Source organism: Pecten maximus, chromosome 16 (assembly GCF_902652985.1).
Source record: "Pecten maximus chromosome 16, xPecMax1.1, whole genome shotgun sequence".
Taxonomy (NCBI): Eukaryota; Metazoa; Mollusca; class Bivalvia; order Pectinida; family Pectinidae; genus Pecten; species Pecten maximus.
The window spans coordinates 25,373,734-25,394,544 of NC_047030.1; the positions used below are offsets into that span (position 1 = coordinate 25,373,734).

At 35.0% G+C, this 20,811-nt stretch overlaps 1 protein-coding gene across 1 annotated transcript in view; it reads right to left on the reverse strand.

Annotated features, from left to right (window-relative positions):
• Nucleotides 1–6,694: 6,694 nt before the first annotated feature.
• LOC117314851 overlaps nt 6,695–20,811 on the reverse strand; it is a 30,108-nt gene continuing 15,991 nt past the window's right edge. The window contains exons 8-12 of the mRNA XM_033868970.1: nt 19,045–19,072; nt 18,519–18,598; nt 14,034–14,151; nt 7,714–7,827; nt 6,695–7,161 (exon numbers count right to left, since the gene is read on the reverse strand). Of these exons, the coding sequence (XP_033724861.1) occupies nt 6,934–7,161; nt 7,714–7,827; nt 14,034–14,151; nt 18,519–18,598; nt 19,045–19,071 (567 nt within the window). The 5' untranslated portion in view covers nt 19,072 and the 3' untranslated portion in view covers nt 6,695–6,933. The remainder of the gene's footprint in view (nt 7,162–7,713; nt 7,828–14,033; nt 14,152–18,518; nt 18,599–19,044; nt 19,073–20,811) is intronic.

The window sequence follows — 20,811 nt, forward strand, 5'->3', positions numbered from 1 at the left end:
GTTATATCGGACTGTTATGAAAATCACTCTTACCATTGTGTTATTACATTTGGTTTAGAGAAGTGATATTTAAGTATGAAAATAAAATAATTAAGTGTACATTGATGTGTGTGTTGTGAACCTCTAGAGATGGTATGACGGCTAGCGTTGTCTCTATGCATTGTTTTCAATAATTCATCCTGTAATCAACTGTGAAGAAAGAATAGAAATCTTTTACATGCCTATTAATGCTAAATTAACATCTTATTTGCACCTTTTTTTCGAACTATAACTTTTAAGGATTGACATTTTCACAGAATGCCAAAGTACAGAAAATACCAGCCATTTTAGTGTTATGTTTGCCGAGTCACCCGACTTTCACAAGAATCTTTTATACGGCGAGTTATGCCAGTCTTCGCGATATGATTTACTTATCTAATTTTATTGATAGTACGCAGTAGCACTGGATTATATCTGATGGTAGAATAGCGCAGTGGTAACGCACTCGCTTTTCAACTTGGCGACTGGGGTTCAATAACCCGATCGTATTTGAACGGGAATGGAATCACCTGTCTGTCGACGTAGGTGAGTCCTCCACACTTGTGTCGAGCCCAACAATAGTGATAATTTTCATTATCCCAAAATAAATTTCTAGTTTTTTATGGAAGGATTTTGCCTGGAAGAATAATAACGAAAGAAAAATTAAAACATGAAAACAATATACATTAAAAGGCAGCCTATAGGTAAAATATCAAAGGAAGCCAGGGATATTTCAAACTGCTTTTTAGTATCACTCACATTTTCTTTGTGCAAAAAGAGGTCAGCCACAGATAGTGCTTATTATTATTACTGAATAGGAGGTTCGGTATCCATCACCATTCAGGTTATAGTCCAGTACATGTGTACTTGTAGTCTAAAATGTATCCACTACAAACCGAGTAGTATAAACCGTATCCACTACAAACCGAATCTGTGTGCTCTAATAATGCACTTCATACAATGTAGATGTACAAGTCACTCGTTACCCTTATTTACAACATAATTATACTTCCGTTGTATGTTAACTTGTTTACAGCTATCAGATTATTTATATATGTCTGACATAATTCCACCCTTTCTTCGCAGCGACAACAGGCACCAGCAAGTAATACAGAGCAAGAACAGGAAATTAATTACCATGTAATTAATGCCTATATCAAGTTTGGTAAGATGTTTTTCTAGAACTGGCGTATCAAATAGATAGCTTTAGGGTGGCCGGTACTAACCCTTTTCCCCTCGCTGTTATTGCCTCTATAATTAATCATTTTACGTAGAACATAGGCATGCATTACCATCCATAGGAACTTGATAAATAGATGCTTACTTTAACAGGTAAGGTGTCCAGGTTCACCTTGTCGTAATATGAACTAGGTCTAAATGTCAATACTTGTATCAATCCTACCTAGTTAAAGCATTACAGAGTTTCTCTATTTGATATAAGCTTGCGTTCAAAAGGTCAAGATTACGTAACTTTAGGCTTTTCAGGCTTTTTATGTGCATTCAAGTCTTCAAATACTATTTTCAATCAATGTGATATTTGTACATCGTTATATACTTGACTGTTTTACCAAGCAAAGAACAAGAATATACCTCCTTTTGATTGACTGTAAGGACAAATATTTAAAAATCACATCCTGATACATGTTAGCCGGTCAAAATAGTACACCTCGTCACCTGATCATTCTCTCTTTTTTAACATTGCAATCCATTTGTTATTCGAGGTCAAAGAAAATATACTAGAATATAGAACTTTTAATATGTTTTATAAACCATCATTTTACCAAGGAGTTGGTTAAATTTTGTATCTTAACATTTAAATTTCTTGGCCTGGTAGTTTAAGTTAATTTGAATAACACTAATTTTGGTTCAACTGCATCTAAAATCTAACTTCTCTATCTTTTATACAGTCCTTTGAGACAGCAGGTGGTTCTGGTGGACTTTAATTGCCCTGCCTTTTCTTTTTTAATCTCATTTCATTGGCATCCGTTGCTTATCAACAATGACGCAAAATACAGTATTATTATCCTATACAACCAAGCCAAGGCAAACCTATTTGTCACCGATTCCGTCCGTGGGTCTCGCCAATATAGATTAAAAATTTTAGCAAGTTGTTTGGCCTGTTGTATACAGAAACAGAACAGTGTTACAATGGGTCTCACGTGAGGTAAGAAATTGATATTTGATAGCTTTTGATAAGGTAAAATCTTTCAGCTCATCTGATTCGAAGGGTCAATTAAACTTCTATTAACCACGAGATCAAGAGCCATGATATTTTGGTGATCGGTTGCTGGGATAGAGTCCTACAAAATCTGCGAAAAGAAAATACTTTGACCCATATTCAAGATAACATGGTAAGGACATTTAAGCGATATCCTCTGATCAATGAAAAAGGTTTTTAATCCTGATTTTTGTCTGAAAGGTTCATAAAGTATGTGAATAAAGAAATGATCTCGAATAATATTCATGGTCACAGATGTAAGATTTGTTTAAACATTCAAACAATTTCTTTTCACAAACTAAAAGGCCTATAATCATTATATTTGGCTAGGTTTGATTAATTGAAAAGCAACAGGTCATCAAAGATGTGAACACTAGAGCAGCGATGAAAACCAATAGTTTTTGCAGGCATCGCGTTGAGTGGTTTGTGATGCTTATTTCATGCATACCGAATTGGTTGTCTTCAGTCTGACTGTTGGGATATAGGAACAGATTAACGGAAAACACCAGCTCTTCAATAAATTAGTATATTTTCACGTAGATACGGCTACAGTACAAACAATCTTACGCCATACTGCCAAAGGATGTTTTCATTGTTGCATAGAAGTATTAGGACTATCACGAAAATCCTACAGTCATTGTATAGGAGTATTACACTTACCGACGAAATCTGTTAAATGGAATGACTAATCATAAGACTTTATTTTCTTTTCGTAAAAAGTGTACATCTCAAGGGTAAAGGAAAATCCTCTCCATTGACATATTTCTTATACTTTCACTTTCAATTGTTTTAGTTTAATTCTACTATTGTTCTGTTTGTATTGGAGAAGATTTATATAGGCCAAGCCTGCTGTCTTACCCATTTGTATAAATGTTATACAATAAAATATGTTGAAATGAAATGAAATGAAAAGGAAAATATGTTAACGAAGAGTAGACATTATTTTATTTGGATAAACGATCCGATTTAGTGTTCGTTTAGAATTATTCGACATATAATTAATACATTATAGGATGTATACATCTGTTAAAATGTTGTATGCCAATTTCCAATTAATACATTATAGGATGTATACATCTGTTAAAATGTTGTATGCCAATTTCCTATTCCTAGCTTCCTCCGGCATTTACATACTTTGGTCCTAAGCATCAGTTTTACGATTCCCTTTTACATTCATTATTTAGCATATATAGTTGACCTTCGCTACCTAGACGTCAGTGGGGTCATGAATTTCTACATCTTTTTACATCGGAACTGAATACTGAGATCGAGTTAAATATTGTCTTCGAATTATGGGAGTTCGAGAAAATGAACTTTGACTGTACTAAACATATGCCTACTTTTATTTGTAAAAGGTTTTTTTTGGTATGCTACATCATGCATTTTCATAATAATTTTTATCTGTAGATGAACATCATCACGTGCGAAAAAGGTGTGTTTTTTATATAGAAGATGAATTTATACAGCGTCTTCACATCCTCCTGTTTCGTGTAAATCTTATCAAGGTTGTTCTGGGTTTTTCTTAAAGAGGATTTTCAATGCCGAATGTTTATAATGTCAATTCAACCGTCATAATGCCGATCATACTGCAGTTTTACCTATGGGCATTGTTATCGCGTGATAATGGTCAGACGATCAATAATTGTTACTGTCTGAACAGATACAATGCATGTAAGCTACATATAGAAATGTTTTATAATTTTCTTTGAATTTTTGAGTGCCTTTATAACACTCCATTTCTGAGAGTTTGGAAACCTACTGAAATATCCAATTACCATAACTTTATTACATTTATTGCCTATGACCTTGAAATGCTACAATATATCAGTTGAATTGTAACTCTAATTATTTACGTTTATTCTATTTGGTCTAACATGAATGAGAACAAATGAGTATATTTCCGGAATATAAAACTAAACCTTTAATCAATATTTGTCACTTACTGGAAATAAGTAATTTCCATTTCAAGATTTAAAATATCAATTGTTGCTACATGCCTTACATTAAAGTTTAGAAACTAAGTTTTAAAAACGTATTTACAAGCGGTATCTTTTTTTTTTAATTATAAGTGGCCATTATTTTCTTCAGTGATTATTGTTTTATTCTCTATAAATCATCGGCTTTGTAACGTCTAGCAGTATAATGGATTACGAATAGAATACGTCTAAGATATGTCTTTTGTCTTTGATTAAAATAGCAGCAGAAATAAGGATTTTTTTCTCAAGGGAGATAACCGATTCATGCATGAATTACCGCCATCTGTCGGGACGTGAGCTATGGGACAATTTAGTGTTCGTAAACGACTAGAGCTTAGACTGACTTCGTATTTATAACATGGATCTACACATTCTATCAAATAACATTAAGCCGCAGTCTCATGATGGACATTTCGTGTAATCATTTGCATATCCATGTGTAGTTAAACGACATTTTTGCCACCTAATGACGTCATCAATGTCTGGAGAATTTATGAGTACATGTACTAAAACGTCGTAATAAAATTAGATTTACAATTACGTCAAATTTATTATGGCAGCAGCTTCAAATATTTTTGGCTATGCGAATAGATAAATATCATATCCAGTCACCCACGATACGTATAATGGTCCTTTTTCGGATGTCCTATTTCAGAATACTATCTGAGACAAGTCCGGGTTGTTGACCACTGCATGTTAGCCGTAGGAGGCGTCTGAAACTACGTCCCCTGAAATATCAGGATTTTTCTTTTCTATCTTCTACCAATGGTTCATAGGTGGCGCCAAAATTGCTCCGCTGTCCCATTGAGACTTCAGGAACTTTTTTCATTTGTCTCATACTTTTTGTCCTGCTTTTTATATTTTCTTTTCTTTGCTTTTCTTGGTTTTCCTTCTGTGCTTTTTTATTTCCGTCGATGAACTCATGACCTTAACTAAATAGTCCGCTAAACAAATAAGGTAATTGGCATTCGTGATGATACAGTGACAGAAAATAACAACATTTTTTTTCTAATATTAAGATACATTAACATATTATCACTTTTCAGATCTGTCAGGAAAATAGACTTCCTACCGTTAAATTGACAAAAAAGTGTTCTTGCACTTGTAAGGCCCGACCAACGGAGTGATTTACGACGAGACTTGTTTGTTGGATTTGGTCTCGGGAAGCGATGCTAATTGCAAGGATGCAAAAACATATGTAGAGAGTTGACATCTTGTAATTGAAAAATGTTCAGAGCATAACGATTTATTCTTACAAACATTGTCAGCGGACACGTATCATCGTTAAAATGTTTTCATTAACTGTCACTGAATTTGGATTTCGATTATGTAATTTAAGTCGGATGTTGCTAATCCATTGTTAATAAATAACTTAAATGTTGAGTGAATTTGTATTGTTAAAAGCCTCTCTATGTTTTTTATATATAGATATCACACTTTATCAAGCTTAACTACATTATCTCCCATGGGTTTATTTTTATTTAAATCCCTTCAAATCTGCTCAGTTACGACAGCAATTCATAGGTAAAGTGTGTAATAAACAACTAAAAATAGAGCATGAACACACCCTCGCTCGCTGAGTTACATTCCGGGATGATAAACAGCAACATGAGGGTTTGTCGAATGCCGAGAACTTTCACTGCCAATTCATGATGGCTTTCCTATATTTCATTTTTATCTAATAGGCTTACGTTGGTTCTTTAAGTCCTAGATGATGTGATTTTGCCCACTCCTTTTCTTTGCCTTCGCGTTAACAATCAATACGTCTGATGGACTATGGGCTTCTGATGTGTGGCTTAGATCCCCAGTCCGCCGTTCTTCAAAACAAACCAATTTGTTATGCTCGTGGGCATTTTTTTCCTCGGAACATTTACATATAGAGAATGGAGCACCGCATTAGATTATCAATAATTAGTGGGTAGTTTCCCGGTTTTAATTACAAATATGAAAAAAATGATTCTCATATCATTGCGGCATTAATGTTCTATCATTCAATATATGTTTGTGTCATAATATATATGTTAGGAAAACATATAGGCATTAACATCCTATCAGCAGCTATGGTTATTTAAGGAAGGCCTACCCTTTGAAGGTCTTGTTTCGTATTGTTAACGTCCTATCGAACGCTATTGTAATTTGAGGACGACCTACATGTATCCTGTATGGGTAAGTTTGTATTGTTTAATTTCTATCAAGAGCTATGGTCTTTAGAGAAATGCCTCGTCTGTGAGCAAAAGCGAGTGCTGTACATCAAAATGAATATACCATGGGGTTTTATAAAACCTGCAATGGTTTTGTCATTGTATTATGAAATAATTAAGTACCACGACCGTGTGATAATCCTAATCCGTTTGTCATACTGAGAATAACGGAATAATTATAGGACACAGCAGCTTTATTGGAGAAGAAAATAGGAAATATCAAAAAGAACAAAATCCTTTTTCATTTGTTATCATTACATGTTTATTGTGAGAAAATAAGCCTTTTAAAAACTTAAAACGAAATGATGAATCAATTTTGACTTCTAGCATATGCTTTTATCTCGCATAATGTGAATTGCAACCGACATTTAAGTTCTCAACCAGTGAAATGTGTTGCTTTCCGAAAACCTACGTTATCTAAATTATCAACCTGCATCATGGACAATTGACTGTAGGTGTCTGATAGTAAGATTGTTATCTCGTCTTGCAAATGAACAAAATCATATGATGATACTACGCATTAGCGATCACAGAACATATCCACGGGACCAGAATTCCATTCATTTCCGCCATCTTGCAAAGAATCTGAGTCCTGAGCACGCTTAAACCAGTCAACTACTTTGTCATAACCGGAATTAGATTCCAGTGAAGACAAACTTTTTAAAGACCCCTTATTCATCTGTGTGACCTGCAGCGATGACGTCATCGGTCTGTTAGATTTTGGAACCATAGGGCATTCAAAGTCCCACTGCAAATGAAGAGAAGTACGCTATAAATGATTTCACTGAAAAAACTTATAAATTACATAAAACAACATTGTGTTGATTCGAGTATGAGCTCGTATTTAAATATCATCTAAAGTTGATATGATACTGATACATTGATATTTTTGGCATCATATGTCTCGTTTGAATTGAAACGAATATAACATATGCTTTTTAGCATCAAACCTTTTTTATTTATTTTTTTCTTAATTTGTTTTACAAACCCTTTTTTTCATTTGTTTTTGTGTTATAATTAAAATCGTTCAACTTTTTTCAATTACTTAGAGCCACGCTTTGCTGCGATTTTCTAGTTCTGGTATTTATGTTCTCCATTGTGACGTCATCATTTAATTGTTTCGCATAAAACGCCATTTCAAAAATACGTCTATTCAAGTATTATCTAATTTGCGATAGCATATTGTTAATATTATTACAATGTTTCAAGTATTAATCTTGACATGGCTCAATTAATTTAACAACACGGCTGTCATACGATACATGTATATACATATATAGTTAATGCATTGGACACGTACCTCCAAATCCTGCTCTGACGAGGTGTCAGCCTGACTGTCACAATAAGTATATTTAAAGAGCTCTTTCGGTGACTGCAAAACTGAGTAGGAATCACCCAAGTCTTGTTCAGGTACCTGAAACATAAGGATTCAATATATTATTAAAGATCTAGCCCGATTGATACTCCCAGTTTTTTTTTACGAAGGTTGAAATAACTATTCACTTTCCCTGCTATTATAGACTGATATGATTTAAATTGTAGTCATAATCACAGACTGACTTTTGACCCTATAAACCATTCAAATTTGATATTTACTGGCACAAAAAAAGATAATCGTTATATGTCTGGTCTTCGGAACATAGTTTCCTAGAGCTATACTTCAATGTTAATTACTGAAAACTTTTAGACCTCTGTGACCTCGAATTAATTGCTGACTTAGTCCAATACTCCGCCTATCGACTGCTATAGCAAATATAGACAAAAACAAAGTAATTAAAAGAAGCTGTCCTGATATTAAGCAAGCATGTAAATTATTTCTGCAACCTTGTATGATGACCAAACAATTTAAACAATTTTGATAGACGTCGATTCTGATTACAAAATATTAAACAAAATACCCTTAGGCCTCTGGAAGAATTGTGCTAACTTGGTAATCCATTGCAATATCTTATCATAATTATATCAAAAGCTAAGTGATAACCAATACCAGCTGTTTTGGTATCTCAAACACATAATGCGATACGATGGTGTTGGATTATCAATTAAGAAAGCAAAATTAAAAGTGAGTGGACACATCATTATGTCTACCGCTAGGAAGATATATTTTGGTACTTCATTAAACGCACGCCATTTAGGTAGTTTGGCGTCAATCGTCTACGAGCTCGAACAATACCGTACAGATCGTGTCTTCAATAAAGCATTTAAAAGCATAATTCAATAAGGATGCAGTCTGCATGTCGCATTACATACTTTACAGAATGTTTTTTCTAGACATATAAAACGGTGATCTAAGTGGGATGTAGTGTTACAGAATACCGACTTACTGACATAAATGCCAAAATACCTTCCTCGACATTTTCTTTATTCAAAGGAAACCTTCCTTTTGGCATACATACTTTCAGGACAAGGAAGCAGAGTAACCGTATGAAGTTTGCTTGAAAATAGTATATATTATTGAAACCTGTCTCACATCTGGCCAAGCTCTCATCAAATAAGTATTCTCAGCTTATGATACAGATACCTGGTATGAGAAGTTCAACATTTTTAGTTCTGCTTGTAACACGAACATAAAACATTTCGTAACTGCTACCCGGTCCTATGATAGTCTGATAGTTGTTACCATCTTGTACCTAAAGAAACATGATAACTGGGTTTTTTTCCTAAAGCTACGATATTGATAACTTCTTAAACAGATATTTGGTTCAGATGAGAAATAATGTGGTAGGTAAATAAGGTGTCACCGTTAAAAATGGCATTGCATGCATTGTCACAAAAACTGCTACAATATACAAAAATGTAAGCGTGCTTTTGTCGATAAATAGAATGTTGAATTAAGTTTAATACAGATTATTTGAATAGATATTATAATTATACGTAGCATGGTAGTTTACGCCATGGTATCTGCAATTTCAAGTGCAAAATAATTTCCCAATTTTTTTTTCAACGAGAACTTGTGCTCTTTAAAACACCTTGAAAATAATGCTTAAATGCCTAAACCACCACTACTGAGAGGCCTTCCACCCAAAATTAATTCCCTTGTACCAATCAAAGTATTCTAAACTTAATTAAAAGTACTACTACCCTGTTCGATTTTTCGCGATATCGATGTGTAAACTATACGCGTTGGGGTAATTTTCGCGATCGATCCACATTCGTTTGTTGGTCGATAGTACGCAAACAATTGATATCAAACTAATATGCGTGGGGGGAATTGCGATCAAAAGGACTCGTAATTAGCGTAAATTTCCCCCTCGCGCAAATGTCCACGTTTACAGTAATAAAATCCCTATGTGTATTACGTGTTGCCCTCGTGTACGTATAATTCCAAAGTGACCATAGCAGACAAATAAAAGTAAGTACTATGTAAAATATATCGCAAAATATTAAGTAAAATAAAAAGAAATTGAAAATAAATTGGATTAAAAACAGTTATCAAATGTAGGGCTTATGAACCGAGGTAATTGTTTTTATGTGAGATTATATTTCATTTTTTGAAGATAATAGTAATAAGGGAGTAAATGTTTGGGTTAGCGGTTGTTAAATGTAGAATTGAACAAATTATAATTATCAAATTTGTAGGTTTTGGTAGATAACAGTTATAAAATTGTTAAAGAATATTAATATAGATTACGAAATGTAATAGGTTTGGATTTATAACAGTTTCATTTTAAGTGTAAGAGCAGCTTTTGTAAATATGAGCTTTGAAATATTGTATTCGGGAAAATAATTGTCACCAAATAATAAATACTCTGGTTATCAATTGCCAAATGCATATTTTGACAGATCTAGATAATAGCTATCAAATAGTCATTATCAGTTGTTTACTGCAATAGTCGTTAAACAGTTTTAAATGCATATTTTGACAGAAAATAGTTATCAAATAGTCGTTATCAGTTGTTAAATGCATATTTGGACAGAAAATAGATGTCAAATTCTTATGTTTTTGTAGATAACAGTTATAAATGAATTTATTAATGTAAATACGATACTTTATAGGATTGGGTAGCTATAGCAACTATCAAACGGTACACATGCATGTTCTTGTTACCAGCAGAACTAGAAGCAAACGTGGAACATGGGTTCCTTTACCAACGTTATTGTCCTTCTCATATCTGTAAATTATGAGCCGAGAATACTTATCAAATTGTATTTGATTAGAGCTTGGACAGACGTCAGACGGTTCTTCTTTCGCCCTGTGTTTGCCCAACGTTGTACATGAACACTACAAATTAAATATCTGCAACGCACGTGGCAATCTTCATTACGCGGGAAACACGTAAAATCTTTCCGCGTTTCTCTTCAGGGTTTGAACTTTTGACCTTTGTATTACAACTAATTGGCGATATTTCACAAATGAAATTTTCAATTACAGTCACAAAGTCTGTGTGTCTTTTTTATCACCTCCCTTTCACTACCGTTCCACGTTACAATCAATTCCATTACCTCTGTACGAACGTAAGATCTGGTCCATATCACGTGGTTCTGTGTGTTGAGTGGGCCGCTGTAATAAACCATCTGTATTTGATGCAGACGGTGAGATACGCGATCACAAACTCCGCCACATAATAACTTTTATACGTGCGCGTGGGAGCATCGTATGACAGTTTCTAAGACAGTGTAAAGTAAGAACTAATTAAAACTAATGTTTCATCAAACATGTTTGAACACCAGTTACGTTTGGTGACGGGAGATGTTGTCAATATGGTTAGGAAGTGCAATATATAATGTACCAAGTCATTACGGCGTTGATACCGTTAGAGTGTATGCCATACAGAGTCATAAAGGCGGAGATGTACATGTAAGCAGGTAGAGAATATTCCATGCTGATGTTGTACCTGTATATCTTTAGAGAATATTCCATAAAAAGTCATCATGGTGGTGTTTTACGTGTGTATTTTTAGAGAATATTGCATAAAAAGAAAGTCAAAATGGTGATGTTGCACATGTTTGTGGTTAGAGAGTATTCAATAAAAAGTCATAATGGTAGTGCTGTACATGTTTTTGGTCAGAGACTATTCCAAACAAAGCCATAATGGTGATGGTGCACATGCTTTTGGTTAGAGACTATTCCAAACAAAGTCATGATGGTGGTGTTGTACATAATTATGGTTAGAGAATATTCCATACAAAGTCATGATGGCGGTGTTGTACATCTTTGTGGTTAGAGAGTATTCCATACAAAGTCAGGATGATGGTGTTGTACATAATTATGGTTAGAGAATATTCCATACAAAGTCATGATGGCGGTGTTGTACATCTTTGTGGTTAGAGAGTATTCCATACAAAGTCAGGATGATGGTGTTGTACATAATTGTGGTTAGAGAGTATTCCATACAAAGTCAGGATGATGGTGTTGTACATCTTTGTGGTTAGAGAGTATTCCATACAAAGTCAGGATGATGGTGTTGTCCGTGTGTGTGGTTAAAGAGTATTCAATACAAAGTCAAAATGGTGGTGTTGCACATGTTTGTGGTTAGAGAATATTCCATAAAAAGTCATAATGGTACTTAGTGTTGTTAATGTTTTTGGTTAGCGAGTATTCCATACAAAGTTGTAATGGTGGTGTTGTACATGTATGTCTCTGTATTGAACATAAGACTCAATGTTTCGTTTGTGACGTTAATTGGACATGAGTTAATACAATTTGATTGGACTGCCGACAACAACACAATATTATTCAATGTCTACAATGTTCAAAATCACCTGATAACCCAAAGTTCATCAAGTGTACTTAGTACTTGACCCTGGATACAGTGGCAAAGAAAGTGATCGCCTAACAGTCTATAATGATTCAAGCTATGTGGTGCTCAAACGCCGCCAACCCAATACAGCCGTGTCGAAGTTATCCAGTCCACAGAAATCCATTTTTTCACGTCGTATTTTCATTATTTGTTTTGTCCTTGTAAATTGCCACTGAGCTACCTTTTTAACTGCTTGGTGATGATATGCTATATTCTGTACATAAATGTTGGCACTGTGCTGCTTTATTTCCTCCTCTCACCTTTTTTTGACATTTTTTTTATTATATCCGTACGAAAGCATCGTGATGTCATCACCAGAACTATTTCAGTTTTTTGCACGGGTTGGCAATACGGATAATGGGATGTGACGTTGAAAGTTTCATTAGAATTTAGAATTGGATGCGTAGTGATGAGAAAAAAACGAGAAATTTACATTCCATTCTTTGACCTGATTTTCCTTAATCAATACTGATTGCTGTGACCTTTGACCTACCTAGCTGAAAGCAATCATCGAACACGTAACCTGTTAACCTAATATGGGCATGATCTGCCAAAAAGAACAAAACTGATCGCATGAAAACTGATGTTGATTCACGGATAGACAGACGGACACCATGAAAACACCATGTCTCATGGGCGAGTCAAAATCTGCTTGTGTATGCAACAGCTGTTCACGAAAGTAAGACTTTGCGGATAAACGTTAAAATGAACAGGTGTGTAAAGTCGCTGTAACACCGCAAGGGATGCTGGGTAATTAAGGTAGCGTGCTGAAGGTTACGTAAGCTAAAACCCTGCTCCCCATTCTAACGCTAGTAATTAGTCCGGAGTGTTAACCCCCTGGGCTTGACCATTTCCGTATCGGAGGAGGCACAAATTTCCTTAATTACGTGGTCAGGACTTCCAGACCCAGTGCTGTTTTACCAAGCAATATTAGCTTTACAATGTGACCACACAAACGCAGTGTCTAATCGACAAAGATATTGTAATATAAATTCTATATTTAAAATATATGTGATTCTAAAAAGCTCTCTTTACACTATATGCAGGTATAATTTTTTAATGGTTATAGTTGGATTTTGGACAAATTAGCTGAGGTTCAAGTGACTTAAGCTTTGGCATCATTCGAATTCGGTAGTGCACTGACCCTCGGATTAGTAATGTCATCGCCATATCGATTGACTCGGTTCGCCAAAGTCAATTAGATTTGTTCAAACTACTTACTGCAAAAGAAAGTTAGTGTTGTGCTTTCTGATGAATCGCACAAATGTTTGTAACATATCACATATCAAGCAAATAGGCAAATATTTCAGCGCATATTTCGTTTTTGTGAAATGATTCCGTAGGACTCCGTTAAAAAATGAAGCGGTCATATTATCATGTTTGTTCAAATGTAGTGACATCAAAAAAGTTTTTAGTCCAAAAAAATATTTTCTGTGAGAAATGTCTAACAAAGAAACAATGACGAAGGGATACTCTTTTGATATATCTTTTTCTTTTTTTCTCTCCCTTCTTTTCACTCTCCGTTCCTCCCTTGAGCTGCTACTTTGACAAAGGACACCTTTAGTTCCTGAGATACACAATCTGCCCTGGATAGGGACCGAACCAAACCTTGGATGCTCATGTGATAATGCTTTCGGCCTATGATCAACTGATATAACTGTCAAGTTTTATATGAATTGTCTAAGTTAATAAGTTTGGTGATACCTTATTCAACAGTAAACATTAAGCGTAAAAGCATCAATTTTATCAGTTAGATTTTGGTAGCGTTGAATGTTGGATAATATTGGGCCTTATAAGGTTATCCCAAATGACCTAATTTATAAAACGTGCTCTGATGCATGTAGAACCTTATTTAGATAATATTACTTCTATCACTTACCGGTGATGGGTCAGCTTGGTTATCGCCTTCGTTATCGTCATACGTCATGGGCGGAAAATCTAACACCATCTGCACAGTACACCTTCCTTCCTCGCTGACCTCAGAATCGGATGTCGTACTATAAAAGTTTGAAGTCATATAGTTATAATTAATTTTTCTTTGTTTTCATGATAAATACCCAAATGTGACTGGTCGAAAAATTCGATTCATTCTTCTATGAAAGAAATTTTGAGAATGGCGCGAAAAAGTGACGTCACAATACGACAATTGACGTTGCGTATTGATTTGAGAAAAAGAATCCCATTTAAAACCAGTAAAATTGTACATAAAACATGTTTTAAATGAGAAAATCATTTTCAAAAATTAATTATAAACGTTGATGTCAATTATTTTTTAGTTTCATCGGGGTATAAAACAAATTTTGTTTGCAAACTTCTGTATGAATCCGCGTAGCAGATTCATAAAGTTTGCAAACAAAATTTGTACTTTATCTCAATATTATCTCAACAAATTTTATTTGCAAACTTCGGTAAGAATCCGCTACGCGGATTCATACAGTTTGCAAACAAAATTTGTTTCATATCCCGATGAAACTAAAAAAAATGACATCAATGCTTAAATATTCACATTTGTCTGGCATTGTCATACTATAGTCTGTTTGAAAGCTCTGGCATTAATGTACGTTTAAACGTTATCCATCACGCGCTACACTTATCGGGAGCCTGAAGTTGGTTCCGAGTTCCGAGTTCCGTTTAAGTAAAACTGAACTCGGAACTGGAAAAACTGATTATGTATTAGCTTTATTGGTTTTTGGTCCCAGTTCCGAGTTCCGTTTAAGAAAAACGGAACTAGGAACCAGTTCCGAGTTCCGTTTAAGAAAAACTGAAATACTATGTATTAGCTTCATTGGTTTTAGTTTCAATTTTCTTTTATTCAGACAATTCAAAACATGTATAGTTACAAAATTGAATGTAGAGAATAGGAAATAGAAACAAGTGTCTCAGACACGTATGTAAATCTATCACCTTATCATAGACAGCAAATATAATGAGGATGGACAACATATTATTTGCCATATAAGACCATATATTAACAATGAATAACAAAAGTTTAAGCAAGGAGAAGAAAAGGAAAATGGTGAATACTTGGTGTAGAGTTCAGATTGTTGAGACCGACAACTTGACTTTAAGTACAAAAACATGCTTTTGGAATAAATAAAATTTTATGAAAACCTGTTTGTTTTAAGAATATAATCTTGAACAGCTAAGACGATGACCTTATTTTCTTGTGGTGAAAGTGTTTGGTTCCCAAATAGTAAGATGTCTGTTGTAATATTAAAAGGTAAGGAATATAAATACTGCCTTCTTATGTCGTCGTACCTGGCACATTCTAAAAGGAAATGGGTAGCGTTTTCAATTCGGCCGCACAGACAAAGCGGAGATTGAAATTCATTTGTTTTGGTCCAAGTTCCGAGTTCCTTTTAAGAAAATATTGCATGCGTTATAACTTCTGGGGAAAAGGATAACAACACGACTGGTGTTGTAAAATTACGAGACATTGTTGTGTTGTAACCTCCAAGAGAGAATGTTACAACGCAGTTTTCGTTCATGGTACATTTCGTTTTTTTACCCTTTCGTAAATTACAAGTAGCTTGTTAAAGCAGCTTTCTAGATATCGCGAAATGTGGGTCCATGGAGGGAGATATGAGTTTTTATTTGTAGTTAATGTATCGATATATGTGAAGTTAAAGTACACAAACAAAGCAACGGAACTGAAAACTAGGACCAAGTCCCGTAAAATTCATACGTGACTCATAAATGACTTTACATCCATTTGACACATGTAGTTGTTCTTCTTCAGATTCGGGTCCCATATTGAGATAAAGTACATAGAATATTTTCTTAAACTGAACTCGGAACTGGTTCCAATTTTCAGTTTTCTTACACGGAACTGACAACTAGAACCAATTTCCGTAAAACTGGTTCTTAGTTCCGTTTATCATAAACGGACTCGGAACTGGGACCAAAATCAATAAAGCTAATACATAGTATTTCAGTTTTTCTTAAACGGAACTCGGAACTGGGACCAAGACCAATAAAGCTAATACATAGTAGTAAAGCTAATAAATAGATCATAAATATTTGAATGCCAGAGCTTTGCAAGCAAACAAATCATAATGTGCTAACGCACATTATGTTGTTTGCTTGCAAAGCTCTGGCATTCAAATAGATCATAAATACCATACCAAAACAGTTCAATGCTTAAATAAATCAAATAGCAAATAGCCAATAGCCCACATAAAAGCCATATTTAACCTAGAGTACCGCGAGGCGGAACAAAATACGACCGCCGAATGCCAAATAATAAGATAATATTTACATCACCTTATGAATGGTAATAGTTCTAACAGTCGAACAACCTGAGGAAAACCAGTAATCTCAAAGTCATTAACCACAATTTGATATCATAATTATAAGCCAAGCAAATTAGAAAAAAAATAATAATTAGAAAATAGAAGGATCTCAGGACAAATAACAAACAAAAAGAGAAAATCTTCAGCAAAAAATCGAATTATGCCAATCAGGGAAACACAACTTTATGTGAAGGTTAAAAAGCATATTAAGTTTCAAAGGAATCAGTTGAAAAACGTAGATTTAGATCTCCGGACAAAAACACTTAATTAAACAAAGGGTAATTACTCTTGCAAAAACAGTCAAATCATAAAGTCTTTCAAGGATACACAACTACATATCATGATTATAATGGCCAATCAATCAAAACACCTGTGCAATTTACTTACCACATCTATCCAATTTACACATCATTGTGTTCTTAATTTTCTCTCTTTTTTTTTTCTTTTTTTTTACGATAAACCACGCTAATGACATTTAACAACAATGTAATACAAAAAAACAGGTGTGCAGGAGAGTGACATTTGAGTTACATTTGTATTTCACGCATAGAAATCACACCATGGCGTATTTGACGTAATCAGAGCCATATAAGGGACATTTATATTTCCACAGCTTTACATAATTAACAGTAAAAACAAGAACACGTTTTGATGCTCTGGTATAACAAAAAATATAGGTCGTACTTAACCCGTAATTCCTTTTAACCCTTCATAACTTATCTGCCGTAAGTCATGGTTATCCTCATTGGCCCCTTAATGATGTCGAGTGAATTAAAGCTGCACAGCTTGTGGACAGGACATTATGCAAATTAACATTCATAATTATATATAGGGTAAATTTCATGTGCAATACAATATTACTTAGGACCTGTGTACATATTTAGTCCCCGATAGCCAGGTTTCCATATTCTGCATGGCATATTAAATTCATACAAAGATATTTTAGGTTTTTTTGGAAATCAAACACTGAACATTATTAAATCTTATCAAAACTATTGAAATAATGGATCTTTTGCATCTTCACCTTCAGATTTTGCCATATTTTGAGATTTTGGTCGCCTTTCATGACCACTATAGGCCTGAAGCATCACTGACGAACTCCAAGAAGGACGTAACAGTTGTATGGTGCAGTTTAATTCATTTTGGCTCTACAGTATCATACTTTCAATTTATTTCGAATGGTGCCAATACACATGTGTCATGTTTGTCTTTTGTACCATCCTTCCATTATATAAAACATGAGTCTACAGCTACAGTTGTGTGTAGACTAAAGGTTACACAAAGTGCACTCCGAGTGCACTCCGTTTGGACTCCAGGTAAACTTGGAGTGCACTCCGAGTGCACACCAAGTTTACCTGGAGTCCTATCAGGCTCCAATTCTATCTGGTTCCATATGTATCACATGTACCTGTAACCAAGTTCATATATACATATTGTTTATAGATAGATGTATACTCATATACATTTAGACTCCTAAAACATGTAACAATAAGATATGTGTTACTGTTTTATCTTTATATATATCATCTTATTATTATTGTGTTAAATTGGTTCAATTTAGTTGGTTAACTAACAAGATCAAACCGCGTTACACAAGAAGTGATGTGCACACGACGTCTGCATGGTGAGCGCGTAATGTATGCTGCATATTCATGATCTGCGGACGATAGGACATTTGTGCGCATGACGGACGTTGACAAACCATTTCTATGCTACACAGTACAGTATACAGTAAACTCACATATATTAACAACTTTAAAATCGCGCATCTGTCGTCTATAATGCGCACATGTGTCCGATTACCATTTTGGCCAAGTTTTCTAATCGTGCGATTTAATGACACCAATAACCTCGTGATAAATTTGGGACCTTCAATATTGTGTAATAACATTTAGTATAGGTTAATTCATCAGACAAAATCCCTGATAATAGTATCCGTCAAAACAGGTTTCCATGGTATCCAACTTTCCTTTGTAGTGTTATCATTTTTGTTTCGTGCGCAATGATCCCTCTTCGATCCCGTAACTGTATAACTGTTTAATATATAAAATGTCTCCCCTGAAGGTCTGTACCTGTGGAGAATGGCCGTGTAACCGTCATTAGTTGTTATATCCTTCCTTGTAAAGTACAGAATGCTTCCTTGTAGAATGATCTGCTTGGTCAAGGACTTGAATGCACATATGAACTCTGATGTAAACACAACATACTTTAAAATAAACAAATAAATAATGATATAAATAAATAAACTCGTTTAGAACTGTGGCGTATACACAGAAATACGTGTGTGAATCCTGATGACGTATACATGTATATATGCAAAATAATTGTAGAATCACTTGACTAAACACTAATTAGTGGTATGGACTGCGACGTAAACCCGAAACACGTGCATTACGGAATGAATGTAGACTCAGGACAATGTCTATGATAAAGGTCTAACTATGTCACTGTGTTATCGTTATAATTTGCATTATTAACTGAAACCGGACTTCATCGGAACTAAACCAACATCAACCTCCTGTTATTAAGATTCTCAGTCCGATTACAAGAACTCTATTATCTGATTCTGACACAAATGTGCTGTATTATAGAGGATACCCCAATATGGATTCCGGCAACTCCCATTCTGAAAAATAAATAGAAAGGCAATGTACATTTTTGTGTAGTTTCAACGTTTAGTAACCCTTTCAATATTCTAATTACTAATTTTGACAAGGGACACTCTCTTATAGTTTCGGAGACGCCAGAGAAAAACTTAATGTTATTGCTATTAACCAACATTATCTTAAAACTGAACTGTGCAATAACCGATTGTCATAGCCTAGCAAAAATTACCATGGAATAAGTAGACAGTCTCAGTTAGGTAACGTGTCAGCTTTTTAATCAGACAATCCCTTCTCTGTGGTACATGTACAAAACCCCAGATCATGAAGTGAAAGTGAGAAAAACTGTAATATATCAAAACGCACGTAAGCCGATGATTTGATTGTGACGTTTCTATGACTACGCTGTCATATTTATTAGACCAATGGTCAGTGCAGTAGCAATGGACACTGAGGTGTTAGGTGTACGTGATTGTAAACGTCTACACTATCACTATGTATACTGAGATGTCGTGTGTACGTGATTACACTCAGATGTCATGTGTACGTGATTGTAAACATCTACACTATAACTATGTACACTGAGATGTCGTGTGTACGTGATTACACTCAGATGTCATGTGTACGTGATTGTAAACATCTACACTATAACTATGTACACTGAGATGTCGTGTGTACGTGATTGTAAACATCTACACTATAACTATGTATACTGAGATGTCATGTGTACGTGATTACACTCAGATGTCGTGTGTACGTGATTGTAAACATCTACACTATAACTATGTACACTGAGATGTCATGTGTACGTGATTGTAAACATCTACACTATAACTATGTATACTGAGATGTCATGTGTACGTGATTACACTCAGATGTCATGTGTACGTGATTACACTCAGATGTCGTGTGTACGTGATTATAAACGTCTACACTATAACTATGTACACTGAGGTGTCGGGTGTACGAGATTGTAGGGGCCGCGGTGGCCGAGTGGTTAAGGTGTACCGACACTTTATCACTAGCCCTCCACCACTAGGTTGCGAGTTCGAAACCTACGTGGGGCAGTTGCCAGTACTGACCGTAGGCCGGTGTTATTTCTCCGGGTACTCCGGCTTTCCTCCACCTACAAAAACTGGCACGTCCTTAAATGACCCTGGCTGTTAATAGGACGTTAAACAAGGGCCCAATGGGCCCAAATCGCGCACCTGCAATGCAGTGATCTTTTCATATATGGATCCTGCAGTTATTTGAAAGCATGCTACAGGACCAATAGAATGTCTCTCTGCACTTTGGCTTTTCACTAAAAGTCATTTAAAGATTTAAGCATACTTGATCGACGTGACCTTGAATGTGAGTAAGGGTCATTCATTTGAAAAAACTCGGTAGCCCTTCACCCCAGCATGCTACAGACCCAATATTAACTCCATGGGACTTGGTTATTGAGAAGAAGTTGTTTCAAGATTTTAGCCTTTTTGACTCCTGTGACCTTGAATGAAGGTCAAGGTCATTCATTTGAACAAACTTGGTAGTCCTTCACCCCAGCATGCTACAGACCCAATATCAAGTCCCTGGGTCTTTTTGCTATTTTGAAGAAGTCGTTTAATTTTTTTTAGCATATTTGACCCCTGTGACCTTGAATGAAAGTCAAGGTCATTCATTTGAACAAACTTGGTAGTCCTTCACCCCAGCATGCTACAGACCCAATATCAACTCCCTGGGACTCTTGGTTATTGAGAAGAAGTCGTTTAAAGATTTTAGC